This window comes from Rhinoderma darwinii, chromosome 6, assembly GCF_050947455.1.
Source record: "Rhinoderma darwinii isolate aRhiDar2 chromosome 6, aRhiDar2.hap1, whole genome shotgun sequence".
Lineage (NCBI taxonomy): Eukaryota > Metazoa > Chordata > Amphibia > Anura > Rhinodermatidae > Rhinoderma > Rhinoderma darwinii.
The window spans coordinates 112830218-112846575 of NC_134692.1; the positions used below are offsets into that span (position 1 = coordinate 112830218).

Below are 16358 nucleotides of genomic sequence, written 5' to 3' on the forward strand. Positions count from 1 at the left end.
GAACAGAATAAAAAATAAAAAAATTACAATGCCGAAAATCACCTTTTCCTAAATTCACGCTACAAAAATAAATGACATAACTAAGGCCCTGTTCACACAGTGGCCGAAATTGCCTCTTATTGATTTCAATGGGAGGTGGAAGCGTTTTTTTCCCGCGAGCAAAAAAAAAACTCTCGCAGCAAAAAGCGACATGCACCAATCTTGAGGCGTTTTCCGCCTCAAAAACCCCATTGAAATCAATGGGATACGGGAAAAACTTGTTTTTTTACACTTTTTTTGCGGCGTGTTTTGCAAAAAATGCTCGTGTTTATTTCTTTGTCTGTTGAAGAAAGAGATAAAAAAAAAACACAGCGGCAAAAAAACATGTCAAATTACGGCAAAAACCACCTGTGGTGCAAAACCACTTCAAAAAAACCGGAGCTGATATTTCCAGGCAGAATTTTCTGCCTTCAAAAAAAACTCTGTGTGAACAGGGCCTTACACAGTAAATTTTAAGCACCCCCCAAACTACACAGGATAAAAAATAATACAATTTCTCCTGCATAAAACAAGGCCTCATACAGGCACGTCAATGAAAAAATAAAAAGTTACGGCTGCTCAAAGGCAGAGGGGCAAAACTAAACAATTTAGCTAGTCATTAAGGGGTTAAAGAATACATTTGTTGCCATTTACATATCAACATATTAACCTGATACATAAAGGTGGATCCTGACCACGGAACATGTGAGTCAGAAGGAAACAGACAAGTCCCAGTTCCGCTATTATGTGGTTTTTACAGCATCTCGGAAAGATGTTGTTTGGTTTCTAATGTAACCTCCAGTGCTGATAGAAAGTCCCGTGTTGTACATCCAGGCCTGAGCCAGACAGTGCAGCATAGGAATGCTATACGGGCCGGGTGTTGTCTTTCTGCAATCGGGGAAAACAAGCGTCCTGCAGGAACGTTTTGTTAATTTCCCTTTATATTCTGCATTGACAGTTTCCACTTCTGTCTGACAGATGTTTCTGATACCTGAGCTGTGATTCACGGACACCAGGACGGACTTTCTCATATGGACTTCCACATCCAAACACATAGAAAATGTTATAGAGAAAACGTTAGAGAGACTGAAATCCTAAGCTTTACATATTGTAGGACCACGGATCCCCTCCGTATGCATATGAAAAAATCAATTAGTACTTCACCCTGGTAGACAATGAATGATGAGAGTAGTCATCCATACTTGCCAACAGACCCGACTGTCGCTGGACAGTCCCACAAACTGGACTGCAAAAGGTGAGGGTTTATGCTAATTTGTATAAAAAGGGGCATTCCTTGGCGTTTTGGGTCGTTCTCTGGTGGAACATGGCTAGACTTAAAGGGCTTGTCCGAGATTTAAAGACTGTGTTAATGCATGTAATTTATAAATGTAAATACATTTGTAATATACTTACATTTTCCAAAGTGGCCCTGTTTCCAGATCTTGCCGTGGGGTACTTGACGGGTGACGTCACTCTCTGCATTGGCTCTGCTGCTTTGCTGATCTTGAATTCTTTGCCGGGTAGACGACACGTCACTTGTGACATGCCGTGTATCGGCTTGTCCTGCTGCACAGCCCGAAACGCGCATGCGCTGTCACTGCTGTTCTCGCGGTCCCTGCTGTTCTCGCGACAACAGCAGGGGCCGCGCATGCGCGTTACAACAGAACAAGCCGATATACACCACGTGACAAGTGACGTGTCATATACCCGGAAAAGAATTCAAGATCGACAAAGCGGCAGAGCCAGTGCAGAGAGTGACGTCACCCGTCAAGTACCCCACGGCAGGATCTGGAAACGGGGCCACTTTGTAATATGTAAGTATATTACATATGTATTTACATTTATAAATTACATGCATTAACATAAAGTCATTTAATTTCGGAAAACCCCTTTAAGTGTGGTCATCACAGATCTAAAGTAAAAGGTACAAAGTCGTATTTGGTTATTCCAAAATAGGAATGGGGGAACTGAACGCTTTCTGTAGGTAAATTAAACTACAATGCTGCGTAATGTTTTAGGACACAAACCTTAGGATTTCAGTCTACAGACCAGAGCACAGACCACAAGCATGGAAGCCTGTATTCTGTGAATGGAGTGACCAGAGAGGCTGGTGTCCGTGGTTAGATTTCAGGGGTTCTTTAAAATTGCATGACAAAAAATAAAAAAATGTCTTTTTACTAACTACAACGAGGCATTTTTCTTCAATTATAATGTAAATAAACCACCAAAACGTCACAGATTTTTTCCCTTCACATTAGTCATTGCCGATCTCTTAAAGAGATTGTTCCAGCTGCACAACTCCTATTTAGACTGAAGCCGCCCGGTGATCAGCAGATGTCACCAGGGCAAGGTCTATGTGGCCACTCATTTATCCTGCAGCAATGGAAATGTAACATAATACTATTAGACCTGTAGAAGAAGGATCGATACAATAATAAAAAGAATAAAACTCCCTGTGGTAAACCTGCAGAGCACTGACAGCGTGTACGGCAGCTTGTATTCTGCGAATGGAGGGATCAGAGTGGCAGGGTTAATACTCATTACTACAAATGTGTGAGCTCTTATGAAAACTCACTTCACAGTACAGGCTTGTACGCTGCTGACAATGCAGATTTCTCTTCAGCTCTGCAGGCTTAATATTAGAGTCGCTCCTGCACGTAGAGGCAGCAATTCCAATCAAAAATATTGTGCTACGAAATTGCTCCTTTGCTGCTTGTACATGGGACAATTCTAATAATAATATTATAGAACTGATCATTGTGCGGTTCCCTAAGATTATACTTAATAAAGCCCAAAACATTTTAATTCTTATATTAATTCCAAGCAGATGAGCAACAGAATAGTGCCACCTCATGGCCAAATTGTGAAACAAACTTGTGAAATAAAACTTTTCACAGATTTGGGTGTTAGTTGCCGAGTAATCAAAGTAAAACCAGGACAGAGTTTTTTGCAGGCGGAAAATCTGTCTCAATATTCCATTTCGCAGATTTTCCATTGAGTGCAGCGGGCATAAAACTCTGCGAAATACGCGTTCTCTGCCTCCCATTGATGTCAATGGGAGGTCAGAGGCGTAACCACGTGAAATCAATGGGAGCCATTTTCAGCGTGGTTTCCGCGTCAAAAAACTCAATGTGAACCCAGCCTTTTGGAAATGGAAATCTTACATTTAAAGGGGTTGTCAAGTGCGTCACTAAAGTGTCCGCATAGAACATGGACTAATTTGTTTCTGGTCACAACAAATCACTAACATAACATATTTACATGACACAGTGAAACGTCTGCGGTGTGAAGGACCCACCTCGGTGTGAGACTGAGGCGGAGTATTTCTAGCCTGCTTGATGGCCTCTTCATAGCGAGGGGGGTCTTTATTTTTAGCAGCTGAGCTGTTAAACCCTGAATGCTGAACAATGTACTGCTGGGACAGGGATGTGGCATTGGACTGTGGAGAGAACATAAACACAACTGTAATAAATGATCAGACAACGTGGAATATAATCCTGCTCACTGGACGACGGGGAGTAAAAAATAGGAAACAAATTAAATAGAAATAAAATGGCTTTTAATATACAGCGTCAGAGACGTAGTTAGAGGTTTAGCACAGGGGGGGGGGGCGCAAAACACATCTGAGTGGGCCCCACAATGCAGGTTTACAACTGCCGAGGCACATCCGGCGGGGTCAGGCTTACATAAACAGCTTAGTTTGCTGTGCTACTCTGTTTCTGTAAACTTCCATAGAGGTGAATGGGTGTTACGGAAACAGTGTAGCATTGCGAGCTACGCTGTTTTTGTAACTTCCATTGAAACTATAGTGTTCTCCCCAGAGTATAATGGCCAACAGTGCCCCCCACACCAAATAATGGCCCTATAGTGCCCCCACACAGTATAACGCCCCATACAGTATGATGCCCTATAGCTGCCCCCCAGAGGAGAATACCCCCATAGCTGCCCCCATACAGTAGAATGCCCCATAGCTTAAAATACCAACATAGTGCCCCCACACAGTATCATGCCTCCATAGTGCCCCGACACAGTATCATGCCTCCATAGTGCCCCCACACAGTATCATGCCTCCATAGTGCCCCCACACAGTGTAATGTCCCATAGGGCCTCCAACACAGCATAATGCCTCATAGTTGCTCCCATACAGCATAATGCCCCCACAGCTGCCCCATACAGCATAATGCCCCCACAGCTGCCCCATAAAGCACAATGCCCCCATAGTTGCCCCATACAGTATAATTCCCATAGCTACCCCATAAAGTATAATGCCCCCATAGATACCCTATAATGCCCCCATAGCAGCCCCCCACACAGTATAATGCCACCATAGCTGCCCCCCATACCCAGTATAATGTCCCTATACTGCCCGATAAAAAATTACCTATCTCCGTTCCCACGACGAGTGGAGGAGATCCCTCTACTTCTCAGGTATGTACTCTATGTGGCTCAGCAGAGACAGCCGCGATGACGTCACTGCATCGCGTCTGCCTGCACCAATCCACTCACAGCCGGCGTTACACAGTAAATGATGGAGCAGGGAGTCCAGATACAGTTGAAACCGGGACATGCCGCTCGCGGCCCAGCCTTCTCAGTGGGTTCGGGGCCACCGCTCCCCCTGACCCCCCCGCTACTTACGCCTCTGTACAGCATCTACAAGTATATTCAATCCAGAAGTAGTCTAGCTCTAAATATGGAAATATTTAGTACAAAACTGCAGAATAAATCTTAAGTTAAATGTATTACAGCTCAGCTTTAGTTAAAGAGGCTCTGACACCACATTAGAAGGTCCCTGTCTCCTATATAAGGAGATCGGCGCTGTAATGTAGGTGACAGTAATGCTTTTTATTTAAAAAAACGATCTTTTTTCACAAAGTTAGGAGCGAATTTGGTTTTTGCTAATGAGCTTTCTTAATGCCCAAGTGGGCGTACTTTTACTTTCGACCAAGTGGGCGTTGTACAGAGGAGTGCATGACGCTGACCAATCAGCATCATGCACTCCTCTCCATTCATTTACACTGCACTAGCGATATAGATATATCACTATGTGCAGCCTCATACACAAGCCCTAACATTACTACAGTGTCCTGATAATGAACACACATGAAATCCAGCCTGGACGTCATGTGTACTCAGAATCCTGACACTTCTGACTCTTTTCTGTGAGATTCCAGCAACGGATACGAAATCTCGCGAGATCTCGGAGCTAAACGAGATTTGGTTTCACTTGCCGGAATCTCACAAAAAAGATTCAGAAGTGTCAGGATTCTGAGTACACATGACGTCCAGGCTGGATTTCATGTGTATTCATTATCAGGACACTAGTAATGTTAGGGCTTGTGTATGAGGCTGCACATAGTGATATATCTATATCGCTAGTGCAGTGTAAATGAATGGAGAGGAGTGCATGATGCTGATTGGTCACTGATTGGTCAGCGTCATGCACTCCTCTGTACAACGCCCACTTGGTCGAAAGTAAAAGTACGCCCACTTGGCCATTAAGAAAGCTCATTAGCATAAACTTAAATCGCTCCTAACTTTGTGAAAAAAGATCGTTTTTTTAAATAAAAAGCATTACGGTCACCTACATTACAGCGCCTATCACATTATATAGGAGACAGGGCACTTATAATGTGGTGACAGAGTCTCTTTAAGTGAATAGTGCGAAGCTGCAATACCACATACAACCTGTAGACTGGTGTGGTGCTATTGTTGGAAGAAAGCAGCCAAGATTTTCTAATTTTGTACAGTCCCTTTAAACGGAAACATTCGTGTTCGTGTGCAACTGTACACGAACAGCTAATTACTTGCGTCTCTCCACACCCACTGCAAGATCGGCAGGTGAGCGAAGATGCAATGTCACTGTAGGCCATGTTCACACATTCAGGATTTGATGAGGATTTAGTTGCAGATTCCACGCCTTAATCCTTATCACATCCGTTGACATTCCACATCTAATACAAGTTAATGGGGTATTTTATATCCCATTTACATGCAATGGGAAAAATCAGCGTGGAATAATGACTGGAATAATGACGACTTCAAAGTCTGCAGCATGCTCGATATTTGCGTGTATTCTGCATGGAATTACAATGGGGTTAATTCGCATGCGGATCTGCTGGCACATCTGCGGCAGCAATCAAATTGCTGCCGCAGATTCTTTTAAAAATCCACGTTGGATTTGCCTATGGCAAATTCTGAACGTGTGAACATGGCTTTAAAAAGACGTACACTCGTGTGAGCAGCACATAATCAGGACAGGATTTCAGCCTTTGACTATAAACAACATTTTCTTTTTTAGCAAGTACAGATATTGAAGCCATCAAGGAATTGAAGCACAAAGTAAATTAGAAAGTTGCCTTACATTGATTGTTTTATTTTAACAAAACTGAAATAATCTCATAAAGAGGCTCTGTCACCAGATTATAAATGCCCTATCTCCTACATAATGTGATCGGCGCTGTAATGTAGATAACAGCAGTGGTTTTTATTTTGAAAAACGATGATTTTTGAGCAAGTTATGAACAATTTTAGATTTATGCTAATTAGTTTCTTAATGACCAACTGGGCGTGTTTTTACCTTTGACCAAGTGGGCATTGTACAGAGCAGTGTATGACGCTGACCAATCAGTGACCAATCAGCGTCATACACTTCTCATTGTTTCAGCCCATGATCCACAGCACAGTGGGATTGTTAGGGTATGTTCACACGAGGTCATTACGTCCGTAATTGACGGACGTATTTCGGCCGCAAGTACCGGACCGAACACAGTGCAAGGAGCCGGGCTCTTAGCATGATACTTATGTACGATGCTAGGAGTCCCTGCCTCGCTGCCGGACAACTGTCCCGTACTGAAAACATGATTACAGTACGGAACAATTGTCCGGCAGCGAGGCAGGGACTCCTAGCGTCGTACATAACTATGATGCTAGGAGCCCGGCTCCCTGCACTGTGTTCGGTCCGGTACTTGCGGCCGAAATACGTCCGTCAATTACGGACGTAATGACCTCGTGTGAACATACCCTTACAGTGTGATTGTGAAATGAAAGAAGCTGGGCTGCAACAATAAGAAGTGTATGACGCTGATTGGTCACTGATTGGTCAGCGTTATACACTTCTCTGTACAACACCCAGTTGGTCAAAAGTAAGAACACGCCCAGTTGGTCATTAAGAAACTAATTAGCATAAATCAAAAATTGCTCATAACTTGCTCAAAAATGATCGTTTTTCAAAATAAAAACCACTGCTGTTATCTACATTACCGCGCCGATCAGATTATGTAGGAGATAGGGCACTTATAATCTGGTGACAGAGCCTCTTTAAATTAAAATAATTTTTTCCCAACTTCAAAAATGTTAAAAAAAAATTCTAATATAATTACCTTTAAATTCAAAAAAATGACTGAGCCGTTGGTCACCGGTGTCATCCTGCGCTATGGGACTTTGGTAGGCAATATCAAGTCACTATGGACATCATGTGGTCAGGCACGGGCTGCCACAGTCATCTGGTGATGGACGTCACATTATTGCACTACAATGCAGCAGGGGACGCCGGTGACGACTGGCACGGGAACAGGTCCTAATTTACAATTGGAACATTTTGGGTCACTGTTTTTAGTGATTTTTAGGACAAACTCCTTTACATTCAAAAGCTGTGGTCAGAGTTGTGAATAAAAAAAAACCACAAATCTGAATATGATTTGCATGTTCAGAATGAACGATACAAAATGTCCATTAAAAACACAACATGGCACAATGTCCGCATTTCTACATTTAATGTCTAACCTTCTGCAGTGACGTAGGCCCATTCTGTACTGGTGCAGCTTGCGGAGTTCTTGCAGCCTGGGAAGTAGTCGATACATTATTGTTGAACAATGGAGGAACTGAAGTGACTGGGTTTTTTGGGTATGAAAATACATTGTTTGACGTAGCGGGTGGACAGACCTACAGGTAAGGGTGAAAACACACATTATACAAGGACATAGACAGGCTTGTACGATTATACCGTTAAATAAAGGCTCTCCGCCTACATTTCGTTCAATACCAATCTAAATGATAATGCAGCCTAGGATTGGGAATGTATGTCAACATGTGTGGAGCAAAATGGGACAATTCTGGCCTTCTTTTAGGGTAAATAATAATCCAAAAGGGTTTAATGGGTTTTCAAAACCATATTAAACCATTACCTCTTATAGTATACATTCAGCAAAAATGATGAGCCACATACAGACTAGGCAATAAACCTTAACGCATCAGGTTGTATATATCAGATGGAAGGTTGTGTCCGAATTATTAGAAATGACTATGTAATACGGACAATAGTCTGTCAAATATTGTTGCAGTTATTTTTCATCTGTATTAAATAAATGAATGCACTATCTCCCCCTGGTGGATAAAACATGTAATACATTACAGGGATCTACTACCACCCGTCCTGAAAGCCGCAGGTTGGAGCGCACAGGTTGAGCCCAAACATGTGTAAACCTTAATGTGAACAATAGTAAAAACACTACCAGTATATAATGGAACTGGCGCGTGTATATATCCGGTCTATGAAGAACAAACCTTTCTGGGTTGCGGGTTCTGGTTGAGGCTATGTGGTGTAAACTTCTCTTGTACAGGCGGTTTCTGAGAGGAAGGTGCGTGGACCAGAGTAGCAGGGGTAGACTTAAGAACGGAGGGCTGAGATGTAGTTGGTATTTGTGGTGGAGCCTAAAGATTAGAAATATAAGTGAGTATTTCATGTTCACAGGAGATCTGTTCAGTAATGTTGCGGACATTGAAAATATGTTTTCGTGTCTATATGTACCATACTGATCTCTCAATACTACTGGCTAAGAATAGAATTCCAGCATATTAGTTGCCCAAGGGAAATCCCTGTGTTGGATGGAGACTAGTGCACGTGTATGTCGGGAGTATGCATGCCACTGTATAGCCATACGCCGGTCATTGGCCACAATGTTAAAAAAAAAAAAACATATACCGCACTGTATACATTCTTTTTGAGGTCGGCCCACTGCATCGGAAGGCGCAGTCTGCACTTTTCTAAACAGTAAAAAAAAAAATGATGCCGACGCACAGCACCGTGACGAAGGCCTTTGTCGGATGAATGAAGGCCTATGGCTACGTTCAGCGCATGCCACGCAAATTTCCGGGCGCATATGTGAAATGTGTACACGTGATGTGAACATAGTCTAAGTACTTTTTTTTTCTCGCACCGAACAGTTTCATTATTTATAAACATTTATTAGCCATTGTGATAAAATGTATGGCCTTTCAATAATAATACTTATTGGATTGGTCATTCTTCCACATTTTGTAGGAAATGTTTTATTAATGTGTTGAATTTATACCACGCACGCAGTAAGCTCTGCGTAGAAGTGACTGCAGGGAGCCACACGCTCCGATTTTAACTAGGACTTTGCAGGGGATTTGGAGCTCTATCTCAGAAAATTCACCTCCTTCCTAGGTGATATACCAGATATAAATATCAAAGTTTCTTTACTAAAAGGGAACGGTGTAAAATTTTTGTTACTTAAATTAAAAACACACGTGGCTCTAAATGGCTGATGCAGTTACTGGTTACCTGTGCCGGGAGATGAAATAAATCTTGTGGAGCCATATGGACTCTCCGGCGCAGACTATGGTGTGACCCGGTTACCTTTGTTCTATCACTGGTGAAATGATATTGTAACTTTGTTGCCTTCCCACTTATTATTGCATTGTATTACTTCAATTGTTTATAGTACATACAATCGACCATCCCGAAGAGCTCAGCATTGTACAGTAAAACACTCACCTGAACCATTGACAGCTGCATTGCATTGGTGGTCTTGATGGAGAGGGGCAGCAGAATCTGAGCCGTTGGTGTAGTTAGTAGTGCCTGAGGCTGAGCCACCACTGCAGCTTGTGGTGTCCTTTGAGATGTCACATAAAACTGCTGGATAATATTTTGACGTTCGGCGTTGGCGAAGGGAACTTCACGTTTGATGACTACAGTGTTGTTGGCAATAATACTCTGGCCACCAGTAGACACCGTGGGCTGTCCTATCAAGTGCCCACCCAGAACGGTCTGGGCAGAATTCTGGCAGTCAGACACGGCGGTTTCCTCTTTAATTTTTACGTTAAAATGCTTCTGATCCACATTGACCAGGACATTAGAGAATGGCTGTTGCTGGCCGCGCTTTTCCACCTCGAGCTGCATTTTCAGAACTTCCACAAGCTTCTGCTCCTGTTCTAATTTGCGTTTCAGCTCCTCAATCTGCTTCTCTTTTTCTTGAAGCTTGCGGTCCTTCTCTGCCGCCTCCAAATCCATGCTTGTAGCGGTCACACTGGTGGACCCCATGCTATCCTCGTTTATATTGATCTTCAGAGGCGAGGTGTTCATAAACTGGGAAGGAGACACCATGGTCATAATCTCTGCAAAAGTGTCGGTCATGTTTGTATCTTCGGTACTGAAGTTGGATTGTTCAGAAGGGGCAGGAGACATGGGCAATGGAGAGTTGATGCCATCTAAAGTTGCCTGGCTACTTCCGTTTGATACTTCTGAACTCAGACTGGGTGCGCAGTTACTTACAGCAATGGTATATGTCGTTGTAGCATCATCTGTCACACCGCTACTGGGAACTGTGGTGGTGGCAGTGGGGGATACAATTGTGGCACTATTGGCATTAACACCATTATTGTTTAAATCCTGGTAAGGCTTCAGACGTTCAATGAGATCTGTTTTCGTCCCAGACACTGGCAAGCCTCTAAGTTTTAACTCCATTTTAAGTTCTGCAACCTACAAATATAATAGGATAAAAAGAGTTGGTAAACAGAAAGTATCTTATAACCCTTGTTTTATACTCGCTCTCTCTATCCCTCGTAGCCCATTGTGAATGTCTCAGCTGGCGGAGCATGTGCTCATTTTATATATCACTCTGAATAATGGCTACATTTAATCTTGAGTGATAGGTGATTGTATTATGTATAAAACCGGCTTAATTTAACTATGGCAACCATAAAAATATCCAAGACCCGACTGCGCACTTGACTGCCTCACTAAACCGACACAGGAAGATGTGACAAATCTACTACTAATTTTCCCCTCTATACAGTTCCTGACAACTTTGCTTATAAAATGAATCTTTTACTCAGGTTCATGAAGAAATAAGTATTTTTGGCTTTGCGACGATCAACTGTGGGGTCAGGGAAAATCTTGTTAATCTGAATCCACCAAAAATAAATGAGTGTAAGTAAGGCCTTATTCACATGAATGTTGAATACGACCGAGTGCCGGCTGTTAAAACAACGGCCGTCGCACGCACTTATGCAACTCAATGGGGCAATTCAGACATGCAGTGTTTTTCACGCTGCGTTTTTCGGTTGCGTGAAACTCACTGCACGTCCTATTCTTGTGCGTTTTTTGCATTGAAGTCAATGGGTGTGTGAAAATCACCGACAGCACACGGACGCACATTCGTGTGCTGTCCGTGATTCACGCACCAGTTCCTTGAAATACAGAGGAAAAAAATAAAATAAAAAGGTGCACCAACACTGACAACAACCGATGTCACACGGAACAAACACTGATGGAACTTGGAACTGCAATGCGTGAAAAACTTGTCCGTTTTTTGCGGACGCAAAAATGGAAACGCTCGTGTGAATCTAGCCTAAGGGTATGTTCAAGTAAAAACGGCTGAAAATGACAGAGCTGTTTTCAGAGGCGTTCTTTTCTAGATGTTTTTGGAGCTTTTTTCATTGGCACTATGAAAAACAGCTCCAAAAACGGCTCAAGAAGTGACATGTTCCTTTTTACGCTGCGTTTTTTTACACGCTGTTTTTTAAAACAGCGAAGTAAATATATGCCTCGTCTGAACATAACGCAGTTTTTCCCATCGACTTCAATGAGCAGAAGTTCGTAGGCATTCAGCTACCGTTTTTTTCAGGTGTATTTTGAGGCGTTTACGTGTGAACATACCCTTAGACTTTGCAGTACATGTAGCCGTGTTATTGCTTGTCTTTTTTGCACAGGTTTAGCAGATCACATAATTGCACTTTTACATTATTATTCTGTTTGTTCTTAGAAGTTTATACATTTTGTCTCTCTCTCATTCTCAAAATGACCATAAATATCACGCAGCCGTCGCTCAAACAAGCAACAAACGCCGACTCCTCCGTAAACATATATCTTGGGCAATGCTTTTCTCCTGGTATAACAAAGGATCAAGCAGATGTTTGGAGACAGTTTCCCCCTACATAATATAGCTAACCGGGTGCGATTCATAGACTTGAGTTCTGACCAATCTCGGGCTCAGGGGCTGCGTTCTGCAGCAGGAGCCCCTCCCCCGCTACTGTGTCTACAATGGTAGATCTGGAAACCTAAGCCCCATCCTTTTACCTGAGCCCCTCACCATAAATTCGGATTTTATTCTTCCACATTTGACATTTCTGCATTACCTTCATATCGTCCAGGTTAGAAGGTAGTGGTCCTGCCTTTTTGAATAAGAAGCTGTTCTGCCTGTTGATGGTGTTTTGGACAGAGGACATGCTGGTGTTCATATTGCTGGTTATGGAGTTTCCATTGTTTTGTTTGTCATTCAAAGTCCTAAAAGAAAGAACAAAACATACATCACCGTGCGGTCACATTCACTGGAATATAAAAGATGGTTTTTTTTTAGAAACCGCTTAAAAGTGTTCTGAGGTTGAAATAAAAAAAAGTTCAAGAATTCTGCAGAGGACACGCTGTGAAGGGTTAGTGCCTGGGCTGGGGGCACCGTGTACCGAGCACGTCCATAGAAGCTGCTGGAAGCAATACACCATTCTTAGGCACTAATTGTTACTATTTTTCTGGGGCGATACATATTATAACATCCTTTTTGGTGTTTTGTATAGTATAAAATTTTGAGGCGTACTTGAACTTATTGTCCCCTCAGCCTTTACAGCCGCTGGTTAGGTAGCTGGGCGATATTCCGTCAAAGATCGGTGTAATGCGAAACAAAGGTGTTACTAATGTGAGACTTATGGGGATAAAATGAGGCGCATGGGGCTTCTAATGTGAGGTACGTGGCGTTACTTGCTAGTAAGGAGAGTCACATGGAGTTACTAAATTAATAACCCCATGTTCCTCACATTAGAATAGTAACGCCATGTACCTCTAATTAGTAACCAATATGCCTAATGTAAGACATGAGGATAATTAATGTTATTAATGTTTGGTAACAAGGGGTTACTAAATTAATAAATAATTAACCATAATCCCTGGACTCATAACGCAGTCCATATGCTCGCTTTGTACCAGCCGCCGATTCAGCACATTACCACGTTTTGAGGTCATAGGTAACCCATTACTTGTACCTGGGTTACCTACCTAATATGACTTGTGTGGTTCATAGGCCTAGATCATGTCCGGTTTATCTATGTATATGCTATCTTACTTGTTGTAAATGCTCGGTGTGATGGTCCCTTTTGCATTAGACCTGCATTGAATAGGCATGATATCTGAATTACAGATACAACTGTCTGTCCCCTGATGAACCTGTGTAACTACAAGAGAAACGCGTTGGGATTTGTTCTTTTTTTTTTTTACCAGATTATATTGATACTCGGCTACATCTTATGCTTGGTAGTTGTTGTTACAGAGTTTGGATGCCTGTTTGATTGAAGGGCTTCTATCCCATCCTTTGCTCCAAAACCATAGTTTGGTCTTTGGCAATATATCTTAGGGCATAATAAGACCCTATAAAGCCGGTGTCGCCCCTTTCGAGGCAGGTGTTGTGATTAAGCAGGGCAACACTAGAATGTACTGCAGACTTTTTTTTCCGTCGGATGTTTTACACCGTGGTCAATCCGGCCAAATATCCGCACACTATTCGGCTAGATTTCCGTATGTGTTCTGGGTCATATACGCTGCAGACCTTTCCACAGCGTATACGACCTGTGCGAACATTTGGCACAAGGAGGTATTAAGTTAGTAAAGCCATGATCCTTAATTAGTAATCCCATATGGTGCCTATAGAACATATCTCATGTGCAGCAGTACATATGCAAAATCAGTAGAAAAATTATGCAATGGTCACAAATATTCCGATATCAATACCAGCATGACAAGCTAATGTACAGAATATGCTGTGCTGTGGAAATGCAGAATGTAAAAGGAACTTCCCACTATGGGAAGCGAATAAGTAGTCCAATAGAAAAAGAAAGGGTTAGGACATGTGGAGATTTATAAAAAGTAGTGCAAAGGAAAAGTGGAGTAGTTGTCTATTGCAACCAATCAGATTTCATCTCCCATTTTCTACAGTGCGTTTGTACTAGGTGACTATGGTCTTTAGTTACTCCATATAGCAATGTGGTTGAACCAATAGTCCAGTGCCAGGTACGCGTAAACGAAGGGAGAAGTCACAGATGTAAAACTAGAGACTGTGACAAAACACTGTAATAGGATACACGAGGAGCATCGCTGAAGTCTGGTTTGTGAGGTAAAGGTGGACAATGGCCACACAGCATAGTACAAAGACGTGATAGCTGTGAACAGAATAATATTAGGCATAACTAATGCAGTATAACTAGTACAAGCAGCGATGGGTCTTAGGTAAACAGGGGAGGAGCAAGCCGTTTGGAACGGTCGCGTGGAGCAGCATACAGGGACGTAGTGGCGTGGTTACTCAACGTTCACTCGGTGTTGGAGGAACACACCGCCTCAGCTGCAGCAGCATGCATTGGAGCCCAAACTACGCTTACATGCTGCCGCAGCAGAGAAGGGGCCTTCCTCCTTCACTGCCCACAGGAACGCAATGAGTTGCATATATTCATCTGCACTAACAGTTAGGCTAGGGCTCCATAGCGACACAAGTCTCCAGCGAATCTTGGTGAAATTCTGGTATTACTGTAACTTGCAAGAAACCTCAGTATGTACCTATTAGAGAAAAAGTTGTTGGGACTTATGACAATTGCAAGAATTCCAATCATGTCAGAGCTCTTGCGTTTGTTTCCAAAAATTTAGATTTGGCGTGACTTGCCATATTGGTGATACTTTACTATGCCCCGTAGGAAACCCCCAGGCTGCCATGGAGCCCCAGCTGTAAAGTTTGAGTGTCTCGTATGTAACTCCAGCTTTATACTTTTATGAAAGTGAAAAACAAATAAAGGGTGATTTTAGGGGTTGCCGGTGGCGCAAAAAATGTTTTCAAATTCTCCTACTTTTAAAAAGGTTTCCTGATCTAAAATCACATTTTCCAGTGAGTAAAACTTATTTTAGGGGAACTCCCCAAACCCGGAGAACGCTGTACAAATGATCCTCCACTTCCGTTTCTGAGACAAGACTTTGTTTTTTAGCCAGTCCCAGGATCCACTTCTCTCCAGTCAGCACGATTAACCGTCCACCCCTCTCATTTGTAACCATTTATTCCCCATTGCCAGCACATGAGCTATAAAGCCCTCTTGCCGAGAGAGCAGGTAAAAGTAAGGGTGCTGACATAAGAAAGGAGCAGTCACAGTGCCAGCCCTTTTGCTTGATGACAGGCCGACACGAACGGGAGGCAGTCCTCAGTCATGTGGTACAGTGTTTGCGTGTCATCAAATAGGAGAAAGTGACTTGTTACCTTATAATCAGAAGGTAAATATTTTTTGGGTCTCTGGTGATATAGTGGAGGGAATTTTAAACATACCTTTTGTGTCGACCATGGCAGTTGCATGACCTAGAAAACGATGTTTAATTTCCCCGACACGCTGACCAGAAGTGCCATTAAGGCGGGACTTGATGTGAAAGTGCTCCTGCACTGCATCCTGCCAGCCCGCCCCTTTGAGTGACGGCTCTAGCGGTCTTCTAATTGGCCACTAGAGCTGTCACTCAGAGCAGAGTGACACTTGCTGCCTCCATACAGGGGGAATCAAAGGTTGGTTTCTCAGTCATAGAACTTGCATGACAGAGAAAAAAAATGATGTATAAAATGCCCTCCGTCGGCAGTTTTGAGGCATCAAAACTGCTGAAAGGTTCCCTTTAAATCTCTGTACACGGGGAACAGTCTATTCCCTGTGTACAGAGACTTTTGGATCATCCTGTATTATTTCCGTATATGACAATTCCAATAGTCTAGAACCTGATGGTGTAGTGTTTCTACTGCTCCAGCATCCAACAAAAATATCCCTGATGTTAATTTAACAGGAAACAGCATCAAAATTGTGTTTGAAGAGACTGGAGTCTAGGTAACTATTAATAAAATATTCAATGATCCAAAAAAATCTCATAATCCTGCAACTCTCAGCTCCCCAGCATGCTGGATTATCAACGTTTTACTGTCTTAATGTCAACTTCCTGCAAATCAACAGTACGGAGCGCCTAGAACGTGTGAGTCATATAC

The 16358-nt window shown here is 42.7% G+C and overlaps 1 protein-coding gene across 4 annotated transcripts in view; it reads right to left on the reverse strand.

Annotated features, from left to right (window-relative positions):
* The window catches only part of MRTFB (myocardin related transcription factor B), a 326233-nt gene that overhangs the window by 10861 nt on the left and 299014 nt on the right, over positions 1–16358 (reverse strand). For all 4 annotated transcript variants that reach the window (XM_075830127.1, XM_075830126.1, XM_075830129.1 and 1 more), the window contains 5 exons: positions 12457–12604; positions 9815–10798; positions 8581–8727; positions 7801–7959; positions 3317–3457 (listed from right to left, as the gene is read on the reverse strand). In XM_075830127.1, coding sequence (XP_075686242.1) covers positions 3317–3457; positions 7801–7959; positions 8581–8727; positions 9815–10798; positions 12457–12604 — 1579 coding nt within the window. The remainder of the gene's footprint in view (positions 1–3316; positions 3458–7800; positions 7960–8580; positions 8728–9814; positions 10799–12456; positions 12605–16358) is intronic.